Source organism: Myxozyma melibiosi (assembly GCF_037950935.1).
Source record: "Myxozyma melibiosi strain Phaff 52-87 chromosome Unknown BZA70scaffold_11, whole genome shotgun sequence".
NCBI lineage: Eukaryota > Fungi > Ascomycota > Lipomycetes > Lipomycetales > Lipomycetaceae > Myxozyma > Myxozyma melibiosi.
The window spans coordinates 20,048-39,999 of NW_027042925.1; the positions used below are offsets into that span (position 1 = coordinate 20,048).

The 19,952-nt window shown below is 51.0% G+C and overlaps 10 protein-coding genes across 10 annotated transcripts; 7 read left to right on the forward strand and 3 right to left on the reverse strand.

The window, feature by feature from the left end:
* Position 1: 1 nt before the first annotated feature.
* BZA70DRAFT_282545 (cytidine deaminase-like protein) lies at positions 2 to 829 on the forward strand. The gene is made up of 5 exons (XM_064913300.1): positions 2 to 96; positions 155 to 191; positions 260 to 303; positions 362 to 432; positions 505 to 829. Exons 1-5 carry the CDS (start codon positions 42 to 44, stop codon positions 721 to 723), a joined length of 426 nt encoding a protein of 141 aa, XP_064766492.1. The 5' UTR covers positions 2 to 41; the 3' UTR covers positions 724 to 829.
* On the forward strand, positions 830 to 4,328 carry BZA70DRAFT_282547 (uncharacterized protein). Its single transcript, XM_064913301.1, has one exon. It carries the CDS (start codon positions 1,207 to 1,209, stop codon positions 3,961 to 3,963), a length of 2,757 nt encoding a protein of 918 aa, XP_064766493.1. The 5' UTR covers positions 830 to 1,206; the 3' UTR covers positions 3,964 to 4,328.
* On the reverse strand, positions 4,308 to 5,066 carry BZA70DRAFT_282549 (uncharacterized protein). Its single transcript, XM_064913302.1, has 4 exons — positions 4,817 to 5,066; positions 4,658 to 4,729; positions 4,503 to 4,589; positions 4,308 to 4,431 (listed from the first exon to the last, which is right to left on the reverse strand). Exons 1-4 carry the CDS (start codon positions 4,979 to 4,981, stop codon positions 4,375 to 4,377), a joined length of 381 nt encoding a protein of 126 aa, XP_064766494.1. The 5' UTR covers positions 4,982 to 5,066; the 3' UTR covers positions 4,308 to 4,374.
* A 14-nt stretch (positions 5,067 to 5,080) lies between these two features.
* On the forward strand, positions 5,081 to 7,406 carry BZA70DRAFT_65407 (Sas10 C-terminal domain-containing protein). Its single transcript, XM_064915297.1, has 3 exons — positions 5,081 to 5,269; positions 5,335 to 5,391; positions 5,445 to 7,406. The coding sequence occupies exons 1-3, from the start codon at positions 5,179 to 5,181 to the stop codon at positions 7,187 to 7,189; spliced, it is 1,893 nt and encodes a 630-aa protein (XP_064766495.1). The 5' UTR covers positions 5,081 to 5,178; the 3' UTR covers positions 7,190 to 7,406.
* On the reverse strand, positions 7,272 to 10,111 carry BZA70DRAFT_296817 (mismatch repair protein 5; the record flags this gene model as incomplete). Its single annotated transcript, XM_064914541.1, has 9 exons — positions 7,272 to 7,367; positions 7,432 to 7,570; positions 7,627 to 8,388; positions 8,440 to 8,888; positions 8,950 to 9,087; positions 9,140 to 9,512; positions 9,565 to 9,680; positions 9,735 to 9,931; positions 9,991 to 10,111. 9 exons carry the CDS (start codon positions 10,109 to 10,111, stop codon positions 7,272 to 7,274), a joined length of 2,391 nt encoding a protein of 796 aa, XP_064766496.1.
* A 386-nt stretch (positions 10,112 to 10,497) lies between these two features.
* On the forward strand, positions 10,498 to 12,033 carry BZA70DRAFT_282562 (casein kinase II subunit alpha). The gene is made up of 4 exons (XM_064913303.1): positions 10,498 to 10,820; positions 10,886 to 11,121; positions 11,182 to 11,292; positions 11,353 to 12,033. Exons 1-4 carry the CDS (start codon positions 10,739 to 10,741, stop codon positions 11,947 to 11,949), a joined length of 1,026 nt encoding a protein of 341 aa, XP_064766497.1. The 5' UTR covers positions 10,498 to 10,738; the 3' UTR covers positions 11,950 to 12,033.
* On the forward strand, positions 12,015 to 13,879 carry BZA70DRAFT_65453 (kinase-like domain-containing protein). The gene is made up of 4 exons (XM_064915298.1): positions 12,015 to 12,466; positions 12,528 to 12,763; positions 12,833 to 12,943; positions 13,005 to 13,879. The coding sequence occupies exons 1-4, from the start codon at positions 12,391 to 12,393 to the stop codon at positions 13,647 to 13,649; spliced, it is 1,068 nt and encodes a 355-aa protein (XP_064766498.1). The 5' UTR covers positions 12,015 to 12,390; the 3' UTR covers positions 13,650 to 13,879.
* A 287-nt stretch (positions 13,880 to 14,166) lies between these two features.
* On the forward strand, positions 14,167 to 15,786 carry BZA70DRAFT_282566 (triose-phosphate transporter family-domain-containing protein). Its single transcript, XM_064913304.1, has one exon. It carries the CDS (start codon positions 14,388 to 14,390, stop codon positions 15,684 to 15,686), a length of 1,299 nt encoding a protein of 432 aa, XP_064766499.1. The 5' UTR covers positions 14,167 to 14,387; the 3' UTR covers positions 15,687 to 15,786.
* Positions 15,787 to 15,959: 173 nt separating this feature from the next.
* On the reverse strand, positions 15,960 to 17,763 carry BZA70DRAFT_259783 (processing/enhancing protein). Its single transcript, XM_064910866.1, has 2 exons — positions 17,338 to 17,763; positions 15,960 to 17,270 (listed from the first exon to the last, which is right to left on the reverse strand). Exons 1-2 carry the CDS (start codon positions 17,560 to 17,562, stop codon positions 16,212 to 16,214), a joined length of 1,284 nt encoding a protein of 427 aa, XP_064766500.1. The 5' UTR covers positions 17,563 to 17,763; the 3' UTR covers positions 15,960 to 16,211.
* A 151-nt stretch (positions 17,764 to 17,914) lies between these two features.
* BZA70DRAFT_312143 (RNA polymerase III subunit RPC82-domain-containing protein) lies at positions 17,915 to 19,941 on the forward strand (the record flags this gene model as incomplete). Its single annotated transcript, XM_064914976.1, has 2 exons — positions 17,915 to 17,994; positions 18,046 to 19,941. The coding sequence occupies exons 1-2, from the start codon at positions 17,986 to 17,988 to the stop codon at positions 19,939 to 19,941; spliced, it is 1,905 nt and encodes a 634-aa protein (XP_064766501.1). The 5' UTR covers positions 17,915 to 17,985.
* Between the last annotated feature and the right edge of the window lie 11 nt (positions 19,942 to 19,952).

Consider the following 19,952-nt stretch of genomic DNA (forward strand, 5'->3'; position numbering starts at 1 on the left):
ATATAGATATAGACTACACATCTGATACTACAATATACATCATGGCACCTCTCTCTGAAGCCGGCATCCAGGAACTGCGCGCAAAGACTCTTGAAGGTGAACATATCTTGCTGCTTCTATATCCCCCCTGCTAACATGATCTCGCATCTCGCAGCTCGCAAGCTCTCCTACTCTCCCTACTCCAAGTTCAAGTATGTGCTCCTTTATTGCTGATCTGCACAGATCTCCTGATCGTACATAATGACTTACACTCCTCCAGGGTCTCTGCGGTTCTCCTCACAGACGACGGACAGTACATCGAGGGTAAGCAGCCGTCCTTAGTTATCCAGCCTGCTAGCCTACACCGCTCTAACCCATTCAGGTGCCAATATTGAAAACGCAAGCTACGGTGCTTGCATCTGCGCCGAGCAGACCGCTATCGTCAAGGCTGTCGTATGTCAATTCCCCTCTGTGCTCACCTCCCATTCACTCGTCTCAGTGCTCACCTGCTTCTATCCTCTCTAGACCACCGGCCACAAGAACTTTGTCGCAATTGGCATCTCCTCCAGCGCCGGCACAGTCACTCCTCCCTGCGGAATCTGTCGCCAGGTCATTCGTGAATTTGCTCCCCAGATCGACGTCTACATGTTCACCGAGAAGGAGGACTACCTCATGCAGCCTCTCACTGCTCTGCTTCCTCACAGCTTCGGCCCCGAGGACCTGCTTGACCTTCCCGCCAAGTGACCTCTCTATAATTCTCTAATCATATCAAGACAGATTGTACATAGCTTGCTAGAATAGCTCAATAGTAAATAGCTCAGGTTAAAGAGAGTTGTATTAAACGGTTACGTAATTGATAGTTAATAAGCGAAATCACGTGCAGGACGACAACCCTTGTAAACCACGCTTTCAGGCCAGGAAGGCAACGCAGCAGCAGCCTTTGTTCATTCAGACCACGTAATTCGACAATTTCGAATCATTTGCCCTGCGTTTGTCTCTTCAAGAGTCTTTTTGTTCGTTCAGTCTTCTGCAGAACATTCAGTTTGCTGCATTCAATCCGACCGCAATGGCTGGCAGAAGTATAGCGCTCTGCTTGCTGGTAGTCGCCCTCCTAATCGCCCTCGTCGACGCTGCTTCGTTCGAGCGCAGCATTCAGGAATACAACAACAAGCCGGTTCGTCCTCCCTTTCGATCTTATTCACTGTCTTGTTTGGATGTGTATGCGTGATGAATTGCGCCGGGCATGGGGCTAACTTGATCCAGGTCGAAATCAATGCCGACGCTATCGACACCGTTCCTGTCCAATTCGATGGCAGGATCCTCGAGTACTACTATCTCGAGCGTGCCCCCGGCACAAAGGGCACCGACGAAACAGTCATCCTGAGAACATCAATGGGCGTTGTTCAGATTTCGATTGATCACGGAAAGACCTGGAAAGAGGTCTCCTCCGCAAACCAGGTGATTGCCATCTATCCCCACCCTTACGTATCTGATTACGTCTTCTTGGTCACCTCCACCAACCAGATCCTGGTCTCTACCAACCGTGGACAGAAGTGGGCTACCTACAAGACCCCCAATGCTCCCAACACTTTCTCCTCCGTACCTTTCCTCTCCTTTCACAAGTCTCGTCCCGACTGGGTCATCTGGCACGGTCAGATGGATTGTACCAAGCTGCCCGCTGGTACTGCCTGCGGCGTTTCCACTCACTACAGTAAGAACGCTGGGAAGTCCTGGACCGCAATGGTTGAGCCGGCTTTGGACTGCATGTTTGTCACCGGAATCCAGCAGCCGACAGATGAGAACCTCGTCTTTTGCAAGCGACTCCTCCCCGCCGGCGGCAGCAACGTGCAGACCTACGTCCAGCTGATTTCGTCAACCGAGTTCTTCAAGAATGAGAAAAACACGCAAGTTCATTTCAACGACATTTACGGCTTCGCTGTCCAGAACGACTTTGTTATCGTCGCCTCCGTCGCTAACGATCGGGCGTCGATGCGTGCTGACGTGTCTGTCGACGGCACCACGTTCGCCGAAGCAAAGTTCCCGCCAGACTTCAAGGTCTCTGTCACTCAGGCCTATACAATCCTTGACACCTCCACAAAGGCGATCTTGATGCACGTCACTGTTAATCAGAACCCTGGGGCTGAGTACGGAACAGTTTTGAAGTCAAACTCGAACGGAACTGATTACGTCACATCGCTGGATTATGTCAACCGTGACGTTCACGGATACGTTGACTATGAACGTATGCAGGGAATCGAGGGTATCCTGCTGATGAACACCGTCTCCAATCCCGTTGAGGCGGCCGGTGGGGCTCAGAAGAAACTGCGCACGAAGATCTCGTTCAATGACGGCGCAACGTGGTCCTACCTGATCCCGCCTACGATTGACTCGCAGGGTAACCCTACTAGCTGCTCGGGTGCCTCCGAGCTCTGCTCTTTGAATCTTCACGGATACACTGAGCGCGAGGACGTTCGGGATACATTTTCCTCTGGGTCGGCTGTTGGATTGATGATTGGCGTTGGAAATGTTGGACCCCAGCTCACAACTTATGGAGAAGGCAACACCTACCTCACTCGCGACGCTGGTCTTACATGGGCTGAGATCAAGAAGGGAACGTTCATGTGGGAGTATGGCGACCAAGGCTCAATCATCGTTCTCGTTGCTTCGCCTGTTCCTACCAACACTCTGCAATATACGTTTGACGAAGGTTCTACCTGGCAGGAGCTGCAGTTCAACGACGAGCTTGTCACCGTTGCCGATATCAGCACTGTGCCGTCTGATACGAGCCGCAAGTTCTTGATCCATGCTCATCCCCAGGCGTCCTATGGCGACAAAACGTTGATGATCCATGTCGATTTCACGGGTACCACCGCGACAAAGTGCAAGATCGACACCAAGAATGCCAAGAACGATGACTTTGAGCTCTGGACTCCTGCAAAGACTCCAGGCGATACGAGCTGTCTGTTTGGCCACAAGACTGAGTACCGTCGCAAGATTCCTAATCACTTCTGCTACATTGGCGATGTGATCCCGCAGCCTCACTCTGTTAGCACAAACTGCACGTGTGAGAGACAGGATTATGAGTGCGACGCAAACTACCGTCTTGCCAACGACGGCTCATGTCAGCTCGTTCCTGGATATAACCCTCCCAACCATGCCCAGCAGTGCGCTGAGAATCCAAACCTGATCGAGTACTTTGAGCCTACGGGATACCGCCGGATTCCTTTGACCACCTGCGCCGGAGGCTTGAACTTGGATCAAATTACATCAAAGGCGTGCCCGAACCATGAGAAGGAGTTTGGTAAGCTGCATGGAGGAATGGGTGGATTCACAATCTTCCTTCTTGTTCTTCTGCCGTTCTGCATGGCTGGTGTCATTGCTTATGTGCTCTACAACCACTACTATGGCCAGTACGGACAAATCAGACTGGGCGAGACTGATTTCGATATGCACATCGGTCTTGGTACCGAGAACGGACTGCTCAAGTACCCGATCGTTGCTGTTTCCGCTGTTGTTGCGTTTGTGAGCGCTCTTCCGATGATTGTGCAGCAGCTGGTCAACTCGCGCTTCGGACGGGGACCGTCTCGACCCAGTCGACTATATCGCTCGGAAATTAGTAGCCGGAATTCATTCCCGCTTGGCTCACGCAACGGCGGTGTTGCGGGCCGGTACCAGTATGCTCCTGTCGACGAGAGCGAGGGACAGGGCTTGAACGGTGGAAGCCTGCACGACGATGAGATGCTTGCGTCGGACGATGACTCGGACGACGATTTCGGACACATGATTCCACCGGACGCGCCTCACGTCAACCTTCCTGCACCTTCATCGCCACAATTGTCTGCTGCACCTTCGTCACCGCCTGCTGACATTATGACTCCGCCAAGTCCTGCTAGTCCAGATGCTGATCTGAGGCCTGTCAGTCCTGAAATTCCAGCTCTGGATCCGCCCACGAGCGTGGATAAGAGCGGGGACTCACAGCCATGATTTTAGTTCTTTTTCCTTCTTATTTTTCTTTCTATAACTTTATAAACTTATTTCCCAACGTCGTCTCATTCTTGTACAGAAGTTCCGCCCTTTTATTTTCTGTTTTTTTTGTGTATAGAGGCAGCCCGAAAACGAGAGTGAGAATGAGAAAAAGAGCGCAGAGCCGTAGAGGTTATGTGCCTTTTTGTCTGTCTATCCTGGGAAATTCTAAGTGGAGGCAAAGTTTGTGGTGTCGGTAGTTGTTGGTATTACAAAGGTCAGTCGTTTGAAGTGGCTGTTGTAATGGGATTTGGGTAGTTTTCTGTGGAATAAAAGTAGAACGAGCTCAGTGCAAGAATAAACATAGCTCTTTTCCTCTATCTTGAGAGTAGAATCCGTTTATTATATTCCTTTAGAGTACATAGCGATGATTTAACGCTCCTTCAACAACTTATTGCGTTTCTCACGGCGTTTCAATCTCTCGACGCGCTATTGTTTAGAGGATGTTAGCTTGAATCCTAGCTTGAATCCTCCTCGGATTATGAATAGTGGAAACATACCTTCTTGTGCATCTTCTCGCTCAGTCTCGCGTACCGCTCTTTCTCTTCTTTTTCTTCTCTCTTTTGCTTTATCCGATCGATTCGCGCCTGGTTGAAAATGAAAATGAGAGTTAGATCTCTGTACGTAAGATGAATTGGTAAGGTATCCCTCTTACCTTTGTAGCTTCCTGCTTCTCCTCTTGGAGAAGCTTCTGCTCAGCTTTCAGCAGCGCAAGATCTTGGCGTTTCTGCATACGTAAAGCACAACGTTAGCAAAATCCTCAGCATTTCTACTCCATATCAACCACACAACGGTGCTCATTCGATCGACTCACCTTCTCTCGCTGCGCCCAGGCAGTTTTTGTTCCCAACCCGTTAATCCGCTTCGGCTCCTTGATCTCCTTCCACTGTTTGCCGTTCTTTCGGATACCAAGATTCTTTGTTGGCAGGACCGACGGGGTCTCTTCTGATTGTGTATTTGTCTTTACTGAGTCTGTCATTGTTGCTTTGTTTAGAAATTGACTCGGTCGTAGATATATGGAATCCGAGGGTGAAGAAAAAAAAGTTGAAGTTGGGAGTTTAGCGATAAGGTTTAGATGGGAGAAAAGCAGAGCCGCGACGAGAAAAAAAAATATTTCGTAAAAGTCCCATCCTCCAGATTTCTCTCTGGTTTCTTGATTTAGCGACGCAGAAGATCATGGCTAGACGAGGACGAAAAGACGATGGCGGTGATAGTATACGGCGGGTGAATACGTATGACGAGATGGAGAAAGACGCGGTTGATGAGTGTATGGTTTATTATTTGCTGAGCGCTTGTTGGATTCGAATACTGACTATTTTTTGACTGATTTAGTTCACGATCAGCGCGAGAAGATTCTGTTTGGGGATGATGGCGCCTCTAGACATCAAGGTACGAAAATCATTTACATTGTACGAGGTGTTGACGGTGGCTAATGACCGGAGATGCAGATATGGAAGCTAGCGATGAGGAAGTTCTCGCGATGGATGCGTCCTCCGACAACGAGAGCGAAGTCGAAGAGGAGCTAGAAGAAGAGTATGAGGAAGAAGAGGCCCCGCAAAAACCCAAAAAGTCCTCAAAGAAGGAAAGCAAGAAATCAAAGACGGTCTCTGCTACCGAGGTGTCGGACGACGACGACGACGACTGGCGGGCAGTCAAGCAAAAATCTGCGCTCGACGAGGCTGATGAGCTTTCTGGCTGGGGTACCTCTGCACGGGCGTACTATAATGCCGATGACGTCTCTGACGAAGAGGCAGCTCAAGAGGAGGAAGAAACGGCGCGAAAGATTCAACAGAAGATGCTGAGCGACATGAGCGCTGGCGATTTCTTGGACGACTTTGAAGAGGCGATGGTGACTGCTGCGAAGGAGGAAGACGAGGTTTTTAAGAAAGCCGTGCGGGACGTTGTTCCGCGGGTCGAGATCGAAAAGATGTCGAAAGAGGAGCAGCTATCGTTACTGCGGACGCGGAATCCTGAGCTGTTCCCGCTGAGCAAGGAGTATTCCGAAATGCTGCCGATCTTTGAGGAGATGCGCGCGGCGGGTGATCGGTCGGTGAAGTTTGTTGCGCTCGCTAGTTATCTGGCTTGTATTTCGGCTTACTTTACGTTGTTTTGCGATGAGACGACGGATGAGAATACGGTCAGAGATCGGCAGGTTATGAACCATCTACTGGTCTTGAGACGGTACTGGAAAAAGATCTCGCAGACTGAGGACGTAAAGGTGTCTACGCCGGATTTGACGAACGAGAGTGATGAGAATGAGGGCGAGAGCGAAGCCGAGAGCGCTGTCGACGAAAGCGACGACGAAGAAGAGGAAGAAGAAGAAGAGGAGGAGGAAAGCTTTGGATCGATAATTACAAAGAAGTCCGCCCCGTCAAAGAGAAAGCGATCTCTTCCTACTATTGATGTCGATCTTGATCTTCCAACCGTCGCTCCTCTTTCCAAGAAGAAGAAACTCGCTGCCGCGCAAGCTGGTAGCGATTTCGTTGATCCTAGTGCGCTCGATGACGTCGATCTGTCCGACAAACTGACCCGTCGTAAGACTCTACGCTTCTACACTTCCAAGATCGACCAGAAAGCCGCGTCTCGGAAGGAGAAGTTTTCTGGAGATGCTGATCTGCCTTACCGTGAGCGCGAGAAGGAGCGTCTGAGCCGGCTGTCGCAGTTGGCGGCTATGCGCGGACAAACCAGAGCAGAGGAAGGTGATGCTGATTTCTTGGACGGCAAGGATGGTGATGAGGATGATTACGATAACGACTTCACTTCGACTTCGTTCGCGCAGAGTAACGCCGGTGATACAGTTGCTGGCTACGGCGATGGCGATGCGGACTCTGACGACGGATATTACGACATGGTAAAGGCGTCCAAGGAGAAGAAGAAGCAAGACAAGATTGATCTGCATGAGTCGATCAAGAAAGCCGCAAAGGAAGGAAACCTCGCGAAGTTGCAGGATGAAGTCGGCGAGGACGGCAAGCGTGCGATCAATTACCAGATCTTGAAGAACAAGGGCTTGACGCCGAAGCGGAACAAGGATAACCGCAATTCGAGAGTGAAGAAGCGCAAGAAATACGAAAAGGCAAAGAAGAAATTGGCGTCGATGAAGGCGATTTATAAGCCTGCCGAGTCGGCTTATGCGGGTGAGAAGACTGGTATCAAGAAGAATGTTACAAAGAGTATGAAGTTTAGGTAGATGTATAATTTATCGAGCTAGGATTGCATGTTATAAATAGCGAATGTAGCAAACGGCAGTAGCAAAGTACAGTAGAGAGTAGTTAGTATCCTAGGACTCGCCGAAGTTTCTCACGAACAGCGATATCATCGAATCCCGCACTAAAATTCTCTTTTAAAAATCGGCGCGCAACAAGCTCCTAAGCGAAAACACCGTTAGCTCGGACCTATACCTGAAACAGCACTCACTAGCTCGGCACGGACAGCATGCTCGACTATTTTCAGCTCTTTCGCATCTAATCGGCTGCACACGACAGAAAGATCCTCGCCGCGGGCTAGTAGTGCCGAGAGTTCTTCAGCCCGGTCGATGACTTCTTTCGGAACACCATTCATGGCTGCGCAGCTATTTGAGATTGACGTATTAGTACTAGTAGGGTAGAGTATATGAGAGTCTCCTACCGGATTCCAAAACTAGATGTAGAATGGCCGTCGACTAATTGATATAGATAGGTGATGTTCATATCGACCTGTCTCTCGCCCGCACTTTCATTCTTCGTGTCTCCGTTTATCAGAACTTGCATGTGCACAAATTTGACCTCATTCTCAGAGATCCTTATGACATTTTCATCCAGAGCTTCATGGAAATGGGTGGCGGCTACCACCTTTGGTCTGCCTCGTCCTCCACATGCATTCCGCGATACATACTCAATCAAAGCGCCAAACAAACCTGCTCCGTCGCACGCCTCAGTACCTTTCCCAAACTCGTCAACAATCAAGAGACTCCGTCGGGTGACTAGCTGCAGTGCTGTACAGATTTGCATAATGTCATTCATGAATGCTGATCGCTCGCGAGCGACCGTTTCGCGGGTCATTACGCGAGTTAAAATTCGGTCCGTGAGACCGATGGTAGCTGAGGCAGCAGGGACAAAGCAGCCTATGTGGGCCATGTAGACTATTAGAGCAACTTGTTTGAGGTACACAGACTTTCCTGAGAAGTTTGCACCAGTGAGAAGGATCGTCGACGGAAGAGTGTCTGCGTTCTCTTTGGTGTCGATTTCTACTCCTTCACTTCCGCGAAGCAGTGTGTCGTTCTCAACAAAAGACGGAACCGAGAGCTCATAAAGAGGATGACGACCCTTTTTGATATCAATGACGTTATCCTCGGTTACTGTTGGTCTATGATAGTTGTAGAGTGTTGCCGATTCCGCAAACGATACCAGGCTACAGCATCATCAGCAAGCGTAAATGTAGTCATAACAGATGGGTACGTACCAGTCCAGCTCCGCGGTCAGCTTGCAGCAGGTTGTCAGTAGATCTGAGTATTTCAAGACGTCAACTTGAAGAGCATGGACAATCTCAATCTCAATATCACAGATGAGAGTGTAGAGGTCTCCATAATTCTCATCAAGTTCTCTGACATCCGCAGACTTGAAAAAAGCGTGCTGGTCAGTCTTGAATTGCAATTCCCAGTCATCGCCAAAGTATACTGGTTCGCCGGTGTCTGCTCCTAAATCAATTTTGACTAGAAATCCAATTTGCGGGACGTATGCTGCATCGACTGCGTCACCATAGACATCAGGAAGATCGCGAGAGAGATTGATTGCCGTCTCGCGAAGAAGCTCCTCGATGGCGTCGTATTGGCTTTTGAGGCAATCGAGATTTTCGTCGATCCCAGAGGTCACAACGACGCGGTTCTCAACTGCAGACATATCAAAGTCGATCTGGAAACCTGTTCAGCCAATCTAGTTCGTATCATAAACAAAAACAAACGGGGTAGCATACAGTAGATGTGATAAGCTCGCAAACTTCACGGAGAGGAACAGAGTCAAACTGCTCGGTGATCTTCTTGACAATCTTGATATCTTGAGCGTTTACTATATTGCATAGTATGACTCTAATCTTCAAGCATTGATACGCAAACTGCTCACTTCTGTCAGTAAAAACTCTCAACGGGAAGTCCTGCGCAACATACGTCAAGGAGACCCTTCCACTCAGCAATCGTTGCTTTTCCCATAGCCATGTTTGCAACAATCTTTGGTATATTCTTGACCCGCTTAAGGCACCCCTTGAGTCCATCTATGACATGCGGATAATTATCGGGTCTCACAAGAAGTGAAACCGCATCAAGTCTCTCGTTGATTTTCTCAACAGACAGAAGCGGGCGCAAAAACCAAGACTTCATCAGTTGATGGCCGAATGGCGAGGCTGTAGAGTTGAGGATTCCGAATAAAGAGAGGCCTTCTTTGCGCCTGTTTGCGGCACTCTCGAGCACGTCGGGGTGGCTTTCGTCGAGAAATATCTGTAAGGAGCAGATGGTATCTGAGTTTACGTACATGATGTCGTCTCTAGAAGCAGGTTAGAAAGTATCGTCGAAATTATAAAGTATAGACGACATACAGCCTGACAGACTCGATGTCAAGAATGCTCAGTGATGCGCTGCTATATTCGGCATCGCCAGTTTCGAGAGCGGACAGTCTTTGCGCACATGCGATTACCGCCCCAGCGCATCCGATCTGTGGGGACAGCTCAGTAGATGTGCTTCAGAATGGCACAGAGGCAGAACATACAGAAATTTCTTTGTCAAGATTGATTTTTGTAGACAGTTCCAGTAGCGCAGCGTCTGATGACGAGCTAGTTGCAAGATGCTCACTGGTAGGGGTTACAAACTGCACTGAGGTCGGTCGTTCGGCTTGTAGTGCCAAGATCTTTGAGATGGCAGCTCTTGGGGCGAATTCGTTACTAGGACGGATGTCTATACGTAGGTCTAGAATTTAAACAGATGAGCAGCGGGATTCGTTGTATCAAACAGAGGTATTGTCGCACTCGTCTCTGCTACGCTTTTTAGTGCTTCTTCGATGGAATCCTCGATCCGCGACGGAAGAAGAACGATGGTCGGTTTTACTTGGAAGATCACTGCAAACGAATACATCAACACGACTGCCATATCAAAAGTGCACAACGCTGACTGACCATTGTGGATTATATCCCAGCCGGCGTGATATTTCTCAATCAAAGCAGCGTTGGCATGCAGGTCTTCGATGACGCTCGTCTGTGGTCGTCGCAGGTGTAGTATGCGAACCCGAGCGCGCTGGAGCGGAAATTTATTGCCAGTATTATCTGACTCGCAGACAGTCCAGACGTATTGTATTCATCGCTTTCCGAGACTCCAGCTTCTGAATACATCGCGCTCTTGCTGCTGGTATTTGGTGGAGTATAAGACGAGAGCGAGACAGAACTGGTTACATCATCTTCACGTGACTTTTCTTAAAACTCTAATTGAATTGATGAAAATGAGTAAAACCGCGCGCAGTTCAGAGCAGAGCTTGATGACGAACAGCGAGGTTTTTACTGATCAACAACAACTTGCTTTCCAGTTGAATCAGCGCCGTCGGTTCTGATAGTTGACTGAGATTGTCTGATTTGTTCTGAACAGAGAGTAGTATCCTCCAGTAAACTGCAGGTTAAGTGCGCTAGACAGAAATAAACCGACAGCTGGTGGTCTACTACGGCTCCGCGAGCAAATACCTCGAGAACGGAAAAAAAACGGAAAAGAGACGACGAGGAGCCAACGATGGCGGTGGCGCATCCTGTGTCGATAGCGCGGACATATGCGTATGCGAATGCGCAGATGCCTGCCTCGTATTCTGATTATGGTGAGCTGCGAGAGGTTGAGGTGCTGTGGGGAATAACGATGGTACTGACGACTGTTTGTTTATAGAATCGCTTCATGTTTCCTGGGGTGACATTGAGAATTACGAGATTGTGAGAAAGGTTGGTAGGGGAAAGTACTCGGAGGTGTTTGAGGGCGTGAACTTGAATGGCAATGATAAATGTATCATCAAAGTGCTCAAGCCGGTGAAGAAGAAAAAGATCAAGCGCGAGGTGAAGATTTTGCAGAATCTTTCGGGTGGAACGAATGTGATTAAGCTGTTTGACATCGTGCGCGATGCACATGTGAGTATTTCGGCTGGTTTGATTTTGATAGATGAGCTGCTGACGGAGGATTTATATTAGAGCCGGACACCGTCGCTTGTGTTTGAATATGTCAATAACGTTGACTTTCGGCTTTTGTATTCAAAGTTTACTGATTACGATATTCGGTACTACATTTACGAGCTGCTCAAGGTGAGATTGAGATGTTATTGGAGGTAATCTGAGTAGAAGCTGATGGATATTGATTCATAGGCCCTGGACTTTTGCCATTCGAAGGGTATTATGCATCGGGATGTGAAACCTCACAATGTGATGATTGATCATGAGAAGAAGCAGCTGCGTCTTATCGACTGGGGTCTTGCAGAGTTTTACCATGCGGGGCAGGAGTATAACGTGCGAGTGGCATCGCGGTACTACAAGGGCCCCGAGTTGCTGGTTGACTTTCGGGAGTACGACTATTCGCTGGATATGTGGTCTTTGGGGGCGATGTATGCGGCTATGATATTCAAGAAGGACCCCTTTTTCCACGGCAGTTCAAACACAGATCAGCTGGTGAAGATTGCGCGGGTGCTGGGGACGGATTCGTTGAACGAGTATCTGGAGAAGTATGATATTGAGCTAGATGCTCAGTATGATAAGATGATTGGGCGATTCCCGAGACGACCATGGCAGCGGTTTGTGACTTCGGAGAATCAAAAGTACATCAGTCCGGAGGCATTGGATTTTCTGGACCATTTGCTGCGATATGATCATCAGGAGCGGTTGACGGCGAAGGAGGCGATGGCACATGACTACTTTGCGCCTGTGAGGAATAACGGGGAGAAGAGCGTGGAAGAGGCGGGAGCGTGATGCTTATTCTTAATCAACGATAGCGATAGTAATATCAGAATAGTTTTATTAGGAATAGTAATAGTAAAGCATCTAAATCAAGAAGGTAGCCGATGGCTATGCGGCTGCTGAAGGTTTAAGGTTTTTCTTACCGGAGAAGGCTGGGCACAAACAGAGAACGGACCTGGACCACTTCAGCCAGCTTTTTTCAGTAGTAGTTTTGTTTGCTTTTAGGGATCTGCACAGCGTTCTGTCTTTTGCTAGCTATCTTTTGGATATACAGATAGTTGGTTGTAAAAGGAAGATTTGAACAGTGATCAGGTAGCGAGGAGGATTGATTTGCAGATATCGGGAGTTTCTTCTTTGAAGAGCCAGAGTATTTTTGAGTCGTCGATCTTTAGTGCGGTGACTGTGTTTGGTGATCTCGACTGATCCAGAGGAAGAATCAGATAGAGAGAAGAAATGGCGCATCCGGTGTCGATAGCGCGGACGTATGCGTATGTGAATGCGCAGATGCCCGCCTCGTATTCCGATTACGGTAAGTGTATTTTTGATTGAGATATTGAGAGAGAGTTATACTGACTGGGTTGATTTGATAGAATCGCTGCAAGTCAGCTGGGGAGATATAGAAAACTACGAGATTGTAAAGAAAGTGGGACGAGGAAAGTACTCGGAAGTGTTTGAGGGCGTGAATATTGTGAACAACACAAAGTGCATTATTAAAGTGCTCAAGCCGGTGAAGAAGAAGAAGATCAAACGTGAGGTGAAGATTCTGCAGAATCTGTCGGGAGGGCCGAACGTGATTCAGTTGTATGACATGGTTCGGGATGCTCAGGTGAGTTATGAGTTAGGATCGTTGTGGAGGAGAGGAAGGGTGGGCTGATGAGCTAACAAGGATGGACAGAGTCGGACACCGTCGCTTATATTCGAGTATGTGAACAACATTGATTTCAGGTTGTTGTACCCGAGGTTTACGGATTACGATATTCGTTACTACATTTACGAGCTGCTCAAGGTGAGAGTGAGATGTTATTGAAAGTATATCTGAGTGGAAGCTGATGGATATTGATTCATAGGCCCTGGACTTTTGCCATTCTCGAGGTATCATGCATCGGGATGTGAAACCTCACAATGTGATGATTGATCATGAGAAGCGACAGTTGCGTCTTATTGACTGGGGTCTTGCTGAGTTTTATCATGCGGGACAGGAGTACAATGTGCGAGTAGCGTCGCGATATTTCAAGGGCCCAGAGTTGCTAGTGGATTTCCAAGAATACGACTACTCGCTGGATATGTGGTCACTAGGCGCGATGTATGCGTCGATGATTTTCAAAAAAGAGCCGTTTTTCCACGGCAGCTCGAATGCGGATCAGTTGGTGAAGATTGCGCGGGTGCTGGGGACGGACGCGCTGAATGAGTATCTGGACAAGTACGATATCGAGCTCGATCCGCAGTACGACGAGCTGATTGGCAGGTTTGCGAGACGGCCGTGGCAGCGGTTTGTGACGCCGGAGAATCACAAGTACGTGTCGCCGGAAGCGCTGGATTTTCTGGACAAGCTGCTACGGTACGACCACCAGGAGAGGTTGACGGCGAAGGAGGCGATGGCACATGAATACTTTGCGCCGGTGAGGAAGGAGCACGAGGAGAAGGCAGCAGCAGCGGCGGCGGGAGGGAGTGGGGGGAGTGGCGGCAGCGGCAGCGGCAGCAGCGGGGAGTGAGGGTGTGTGAGGGCGTGTGACTACGAAGAGCTGCAGGGAGAACGAGAATGCCGGTTTTACATGTAAATAAGGGATTGCAGGTTATAACTGGAAGCGGCGGTGACGAGGGAGAAGGAGGAGAGCAGCCAGGCTGTGATGGAGGTGCATTACGTAGGTAGGTGTGCTGCGGAGTTGCTGCTGTGAGCCGTGAGCTGCTGTCTGCTGGCAGTTGCGTCAGAACAAACAAATAAAGCAATAACCAAAGTCCTTTAATAACAGACAATATATCATAAACAATAAACAATAAACCGCGATCGATCAATAAACAAAAGCAATTCCAAATCGGGCAAAAACACTCGCGCTTTTGGAGCAGCCAAACGGCGATCTGCAGGCAAAAGCGAGGCGCTGCGCCACCGGTGGCTGAGGCGGTGTCTAAAATAAGCGTGGCGAATGCGCTAGTCCGGATTAGGAACGGCGGCGATGGCTGCACGGCAAAAGGAAGAAGACGCAGCACTTTCTCTTCTTCTTCTCTGTTTCTTCTTCTATCTCTTGTTCTCTTGTCATTCTTGTTATTCTTGTTATTCTCTTGTTCTTCTTCTTATTGTCTTCTTCTTCTTCTTCTTGTCGTGGTTATTGCTTCCGCACCCTCCGCTTCCAGTCGTTACTCAGACAGATCCGCGTGTTCTGTCCGTCACTCGTTCATCCTCTTCACCTCCTGCTTCACCACCACCACCACCTCTCACCCCCCTACACACCACAATGCTCCGTCGCGGCTCCTTCGTCGAGTCCACCGCCCACGGCATCCACCAACTCGCTCCCCCCATCTCCGTCAAACTCATCATCCTCTCCCTCTCCTGGTACTGGTCCTCCGCCGTCTCAAACACCCTCACAAAGTCCATCCTCAACGTCTTCCCCTACCCAATCACCCTCACCATGATGCAGTTCGCCTTCGTCGTCTTCTGGGCCCTCACAACCTCCACCCTCACCCGCTCCTCCGTCCCCGGCATGAAGCGCCTCCTCCCCTTCTCCCACACCGGTATCTCCCGGCCCACCCGCCAGGTCATCCTCACCGTCGCCCCCATGGCCGTCTTCCAGCTCTCCGGCCACATCTTCTCCCACATCGCGACCTCAAAGATCCCCGTCTCGCTCGTCCACACCATCAAGGGCCTCTCCCCTCTCTTCACCGTCTTTGCCTACCGCTTCATCTTTGGTGTGCACTACTCCGTCTACACCTACGTCTCCCTCATCCCCCTCACCCTCGGTGTCATGCTCGCCTGCTCTTTTGAGTTCCAGGGTCAGCTTATTGGAATTCTCTGCGCGCTTCTTGCTGCCGTTATCTTTGTCTCCCAAAACATCTTCTCCAAGAAGCTCCTCACAAACTCTCCCGCCTCCGAGTTTGAGCCCAAGAAGAAGCTCGACAAGATCAACCTGCTCTGCTACTGCTCCGGAATGGCCTTCATCCTCACCTCACCTCTCTGGTTCTACTACGAAGGTGCCGGTCTGCTGCGCGAGTACATCATCTCTGGCACTCTCCCGATCCAGGCCGAGGGTCTCGACGTCGCCATGCCTATCCGCACTCTTATGCTGCTCTTCTTCCTCAACGGCACCGTCCACTTTGGCCAGAACTTTTTGGCTTTCCAGATCCTCGGCATGGTCTCGCCGGTGACGTACTCGATCGCGAGTCTGTTTAAGCGTATTTTCGTGATCATCGTCGCCATCATCTGGTTCGGCCAGGAGCTCAGCCCTGTGCAGAACTGGGGTATCGCACTCACGTTCGTCGGTCTCTATCTATACGACCGCGCCGGAGACGTTGCCAGGAAAGAGCGTAACGCGCTCGGCTCGTCATCACCGCAGCTGTCGAGAATTCTGCCTCTGAGTTCGGCGGATGTGAAGGAGCACCTGACGATTACGACGCGACCTAGCTGGAGCAATCACTCGAGCGCGCGGAACAGCAACGAGCTGCACGCACGGCCGACGATTGATTCGTCGATAGAGAAGGATGCGCTGATGAACAGTATGCATCTCAGCAACGCCTCTTCGACTATCCTTGTTGCATAATGTGCCTTTTTTTTTCTTTTTTCTATAATTCTGTTTGTGTTTCCAACTGGTAGCTGCATTGATTCCGTTTTCTTTTATCAAAGTAACAATAATTCTGGTGTGTATCATAGTTTCTCTTATTTTTATTTTTTTATTTTTTATTGCAAGTCATGAATGGGGTTTGGCGAAGGATACTTGTTTCTACTCTTTTGATTTCCCATTGTTTGCCGATTACAGGACCATAATAACCCACTTAATCCGTCTTGTCTTATTGTTTATTTAGAGGTCAAAGGAATAAATAGTTTTTAAAAAAAAGTTTTATTTCAATTTTTTTAAAACAAAGGATCATCTAAAAGTAAAAGAGAATATAAAAGTAGATACACACAAAAGACAGGTACAAGAGCAATTGTTCAATATTAGTTTATGATAGATAACTTGAAACTTGTTGATGATAAGCATATGAAAAGAAATAGACAAATAGTCAAGAAGCAACAATCACTTTTGACAAAGGCTGCTCATTTGTGCGTCAAATGTTGACGAAACAGCTTACAACAACTCATCAGCGTAAGGAAGCTCGGCAACCTTGCCAACGGCAGCGACGGCGACCTTGCTGACGACGGCCTCGGCAGCGCTCTTGACCTTCTCGGCAGTGACAGAGTCAAGGGCCGAGAGGATGGCGGCAGTGTCGGGAACAGCGCCGGTGGTGAGGAGGGAGACGCCGGTGGCGGTCAAACCAGGCTTGCCCTCGAGCGGGGAGACGGCGGCGAACTTTGCCTGCGCGATGGCCTTCTTGAGGTCGTCAGACGACACGGGCTTGGACGCGACCGACTTGAGAACCGAGGCGGCGGCGGCGGCAGCGGCGGAGGTGTCTTCGGCCGAGCCGGCGGAGGCAATGATCTTGAAGAGCGACGAGCCGGCGTAGGGGGTTAGCGAGGCGACGGCCTTGCCCTGGGTCGCGGTCGCGAGCAGGGAGGAGCCGTACGACCACTTTATGCTGGGAGTGCCGCCGAGGAGAGCAGCGAGAACGGCGAATTCGGGAGCAGAGGAAGAAGTGGCGTAGCCGAGAGCGACGGCGTTGCCGGCGGTGGAGGGCACGCGGACGTCGCCGGCGTAGAAGGGCGACGAGGGGAGGGGAACGTCGGTTCCGGCGGGAGCGTCCTCGAGGAAGTCCGCGACCAAGGGCGAGAGCTTGTCGAGGGAGATGCCGGAGCCGACGATGGCGAGGTTCGCCTTTGTGTAGACGATGTCTTTGTAGTCGGAGACGGAGGTGGCCGAGATGGAGTCGGAGGGCTGCGCGTAGAGGGGCAGGCCGAGACCGCGACGGTAGGCGGCGAGGTGGAGGGCCTCGGTGACGGCGACGGAGGGGTCGGCGGCGGCGGCGGTCGAGTCGAGCTTGAGCAGGGTGCCGACGACCTCGGCGAGCTCGTGGCGGGCGAGGTGGGGGCGGGCGAAGACGTCGGAGAGGACCTCGAAGAAGTAGGCGAGGTCGTCCTTGAGGAATTCGGCGGTGAGGACGATGGCGTCGCGGGAGAGCGAGGGAGAGAAGGAAGCGCCGAGGAATTCAGACTCGCGAGTGATGCGGAGGGCCGAGCGGGTTTTTGTGTTCTGAGAGATGAGGAGTCAGCGACAATTGCAGAGAGAGAAGGAGGATATAATTGGATTCAGAACCCACCTGGAAAGCGTAGCGCTCGAGGGCGTGGGCAACACCGGGGGTGGTCGAGTACCGTGATCCGGCCTTGACGACGAAGGAGAGGGTCGAGATTGGTGTGTCGACCTCTTTTGTCGCGAGCTTGACGCCCTCGACGGTCGAGGAGGCGAAGCCGGAGTCCGCGACGGTTGCCAGTGTCCGGCGAGCGGTGTGGAGGAAGGAGGAGGTAGCGCGGCGGTGGGCGAGCATTGTGGTGAAGATAAAAAGTTGGTGAAGCGACGGAGAAGGGACGAGGAAGTGGATTTGGGTAGTTCAAAGCCGGATCTGGAGATTATTTGTAATTCAATCGCAGCAGTTCTACTTCCGACTGTTTTTAAGAACAAAAAACCTGAATAAAAGACGGTGGTTCAAAGTCTTGTTCTTCTTCGAGTCCGAAAGGTGCTGGCAGAGCGGCGGCGGGCGAAAAAGGCGGCCTCGAAACAGCGCGCGTTTCATTGGTGGAGCGGCGGAAATGCAGTTTGCTGGATTGGGACAATCAGGTTTTGAGAGAGAGTTTGATGAACTGCGATTAAAATTTGATTTTTTTCTTTAACTCGCTGCTTTACTTTACTCTGATATCTGATTCTGTAGTTGTTCACTTGTATTTATTGTTGTTGTATTCTATAAGAACTGATGTCGCAGGTATCCCTTCTCTTCTCTCTTCACCTCCTTCTACTCTTACTAACTATTCAGTTCGACGACGCGCTCCTCGTCCTCCTCCTCCGCGACATCTACGGCCCTCTCGTCGCGACCGTCGTCGACACCCTCCTCAAAGAAGGCAGACTCACCCTCCCCCTCCTCGCCCGCTACTCCTCCCTGCCCTCGTCCGCTATCCAACGCGCCCTCATCCCTCTCATCCAGCTCCGCTTCGTCCTCTACTGGGTCCCCGACGACCGGCCTGACTCCTCGCCCTACTACGTCGCCGCCCCCGACCGCATCTACGCCGCCCTCGTCCGCGCCGGCTCGTTTGTCTCCTACGTCGAAGACCGCTTCCCTGATCTCCCAGCCGCCCCGACCGTAGTCAAAAACCTCCTGCTCTACGGCCACATCAGAGCTTCAGACTACCTCGCCGCCGCCGCAGACGCAGATCAAGCGCGAGACGCTCTCACCGCCCTGCTCAAATGCAAGCTCCTCACCACCCTCTCGCGTGCAGAGTTCAGTCCTGATGAGGACAGGTACCGTGCTGTCTTTAAGCAGAAGCTAGCGCTTATTCCCCGCAAAACCACCGTCTCGGAGACGAAGCGCGAACAGGCTGCCGAGGCAGACGCGCAGCAGGAATGGATCAAGGTCATGTCGGTCCACGACTTTCCCAACGACGGCCTCGTGCTTTCTGATAAGAAGACTAAGAAATCGTCGTCGTCAAAAAAACGATCCCGGGACTACGCTCTAAGCAGCTCCAGCAGTACTGCTGACAACATGGTTGTGGATGAATCCGCGATATTAACCCTCAACCACGACAAATTCGTCGTTCTCATGCGATCTCAGGTGCTGGCCGCCCTCGCGCGCAGACGAATCGGCTCGGTAACCGCAGCTGTCTACGAGCAGGCACTCGAATGCATGGAGCCAAAGCTCTTTAGATGCAGAAACAGCACGACCGCGACCCCTGTCGTCACGGGACTCGAGATCCTCAAGCATCTAGACCCGCATCTTGATCTGGGAAGTTCCATCGCCGCGCCCCGGCGGAAACGGTCGTCGAGCAAGTCGAGCAAATCGAGCAAGCGCACGAGCTCTTCTGTCGACTCAGAATCAGAGTCAGAGTCGGACTCGGGCTCGGGATCTTCAGATAGCGAGCGTAGTCGCAAGCGTCGACGACGATCTCGGTCGCGATCCTCATCACATCGAAAGAAGCGGCGGAAAACCGCGGCATCATCATCGTCGTCATCGTCTGGAAGCGAGTCTGACGACGGATCAGGAGATGGAGATGGATCCGAAGACGATAAAGTAAAGAGCTCGCGGTTCGAGCACTTGGGAATGCATCTCGCGCTTCTTTGTCATAACCCTGCGCTTCCGTTCTTGAAGAAGTTGAGTAGCAGAGGCGGCGGAGAGTATACGATTGATTTTGAGGTGCTGATGGGAGCGATCCAGGCGTTAGAGTACGACCAGCTGATTGCGCGCAAGCAAGGCGCGGTGGCATGTCGTTTGCTGCGGATTATCCGGTCAAAAGGCCGGATCGACGAGAAGCAGATTGCGCAGATTGCGCTTTTGCCGGTCAAGGATATTCGCGCGCACTTGACGGCGCTGCACGAGTGCGGCAGTCTAGATCTACAAGAGGTACCCAAAGGCACCGACCGCGCGCCTAGCCGGACGTATTATCTGTGGTTCCACAAGCCTGCTTCAGCGTACGCGCTGATGACGCAGCAGATTGTGAGGACGATGACGAGGTGCTATGCGCGGGTGGTGGAGGAGCGGAAGAAGAGGCCGGGGATAATGAGCAAGCTTGCGCGCGAGGACGTGAAGCGGGATGAGGAAGGGATGTTGACTGCGGCGGAGAAGGAGGAGGTGAAGAGGTTGCGGGCCGCGGAGGAGAAGATGTTGGCGCAGATCTCGCGGCTGGATCGGCTGGTTGTTATATTCCGGGACTGCATATGATGCGTTGTATT

Bases quoted from the DNA above. Each gene is read 5' to 3' on its own strand.
- BZA70DRAFT_65453 (XM_064915298.1), top strand. From the start codon at position 12,391: ATGGCGCATCCGGTGTCGATAGCGCGGACGTATGCGTATGTGAATGCG. The intron at 12,467-12,527 runs GTAAGTGTATTT...TTGATTTGATAG, and splicing joins CGCCTCGTATTCCGATTACG to AATCGCTGCAAGTCAGCTGG. The intron at 12,944-13,004 runs GTGAGAGTGAGA...ATTGATTCATAG, and splicing joins ACATTTACGAGCTGCTCAAG to GCCCTGGACTTTTGCCATTC.
- BZA70DRAFT_259783 (XM_064910866.1), bottom strand. From the start codon at position 17,562: ATGCTCGCCCACCGCCGCGCTACCTCCTCCTTCCTCCACACCGCTCGC. The intron at 17,271-17,337 runs GTGGGTTCTGAA...CTCATCTCTCAG, and splicing joins TCGAGCGCTACGCTTTCCAG to AACACAAAAACCCGCTCGGC.
- BZA70DRAFT_282562 (XM_064913303.1), top strand. From the start codon at position 10,739: ATGGCGGTGGCGCATCCTGTGTCGATAGCGCGGACATATGCGTATGCG. The intron at 11,122-11,181 runs GTGAGTATTTCG...GATTTATATTAG, and splicing joins ACATCGTGCGCGATGCACAT to AGCCGGACACCGTCGCTTGT. The intron at 11,293-11,352 runs GTGAGATTGAGA...ATTGATTCATAG, and splicing joins ACATTTACGAGCTGCTCAAG to GCCCTGGACTTTTGCCATTC.
- BZA70DRAFT_282547 (XM_064913301.1), top strand. From the start codon at position 1,207: ATGAATTGCGCCGGGCATGGGGCTAACTTGATCCAGGTCGAAATCAAT.
- BZA70DRAFT_282566 (XM_064913304.1), top strand. From the start codon at position 14,388: ATGCTCCGTCGCGGCTCCTTCGTCGAGTCCACCGCCCACGGCATCCAC.
- BZA70DRAFT_282545 (XM_064913300.1), top strand. From the start codon at position 42: ATGGCACCTCTCTCTGAAGCCGGCATCCAGGAACTGCGCGCAAAGACT. The intron at 97-154 runs GTGAACATATCT...CGCATCTCGCAG, and splicing joins GCGCGCAAAGACTCTTGAAG to CTCGCAAGCTCTCCTACTCT. The intron at 304-361 runs GTAAGCAGCCGT...TAACCCATTCAG, and splicing joins CGACGGACAGTACATCGAGG to GTGCCAATATTGAAAACGCA.
- BZA70DRAFT_65407 (XM_064915297.1), top strand. From the start codon at position 5,179: ATGGCTAGACGAGGACGAAAAGACGATGGCGGTGATAGTATACGGCGG. The intron at 5,270-5,334 runs GTATGGTTTATT...TGACTGATTTAG, and splicing joins GAAAGACGCGGTTGATGAGT to TTCACGATCAGCGCGAGAAG. The intron at 5,392-5,444 runs GTACGAAAATCA...TAATGACCGGAG, and splicing joins TGGCGCCTCTAGACATCAAG to ATGCAGATATGGAAGCTAGC.
- BZA70DRAFT_282549 (XM_064913302.1), bottom strand. From the start codon at position 4,981: ATGACAGACTCAGTAAAGACAAATACACAATCAGAAGAGACCCCGTCG. The intron at 4,730-4,816 runs GTGAGTCGATCG...TTACGTATGCAG, and splicing joins CCTGGGCGCAGCGAGAGAAG to AAACGCCAAGATCTTGCGCT. The intron at 4,432-4,502 runs GTATGTTTCCAC...TCTAAACAATAG, and splicing joins GCGAGAAGATGCACAAGAAG to CGCGTCGAGAGATTGAAACG.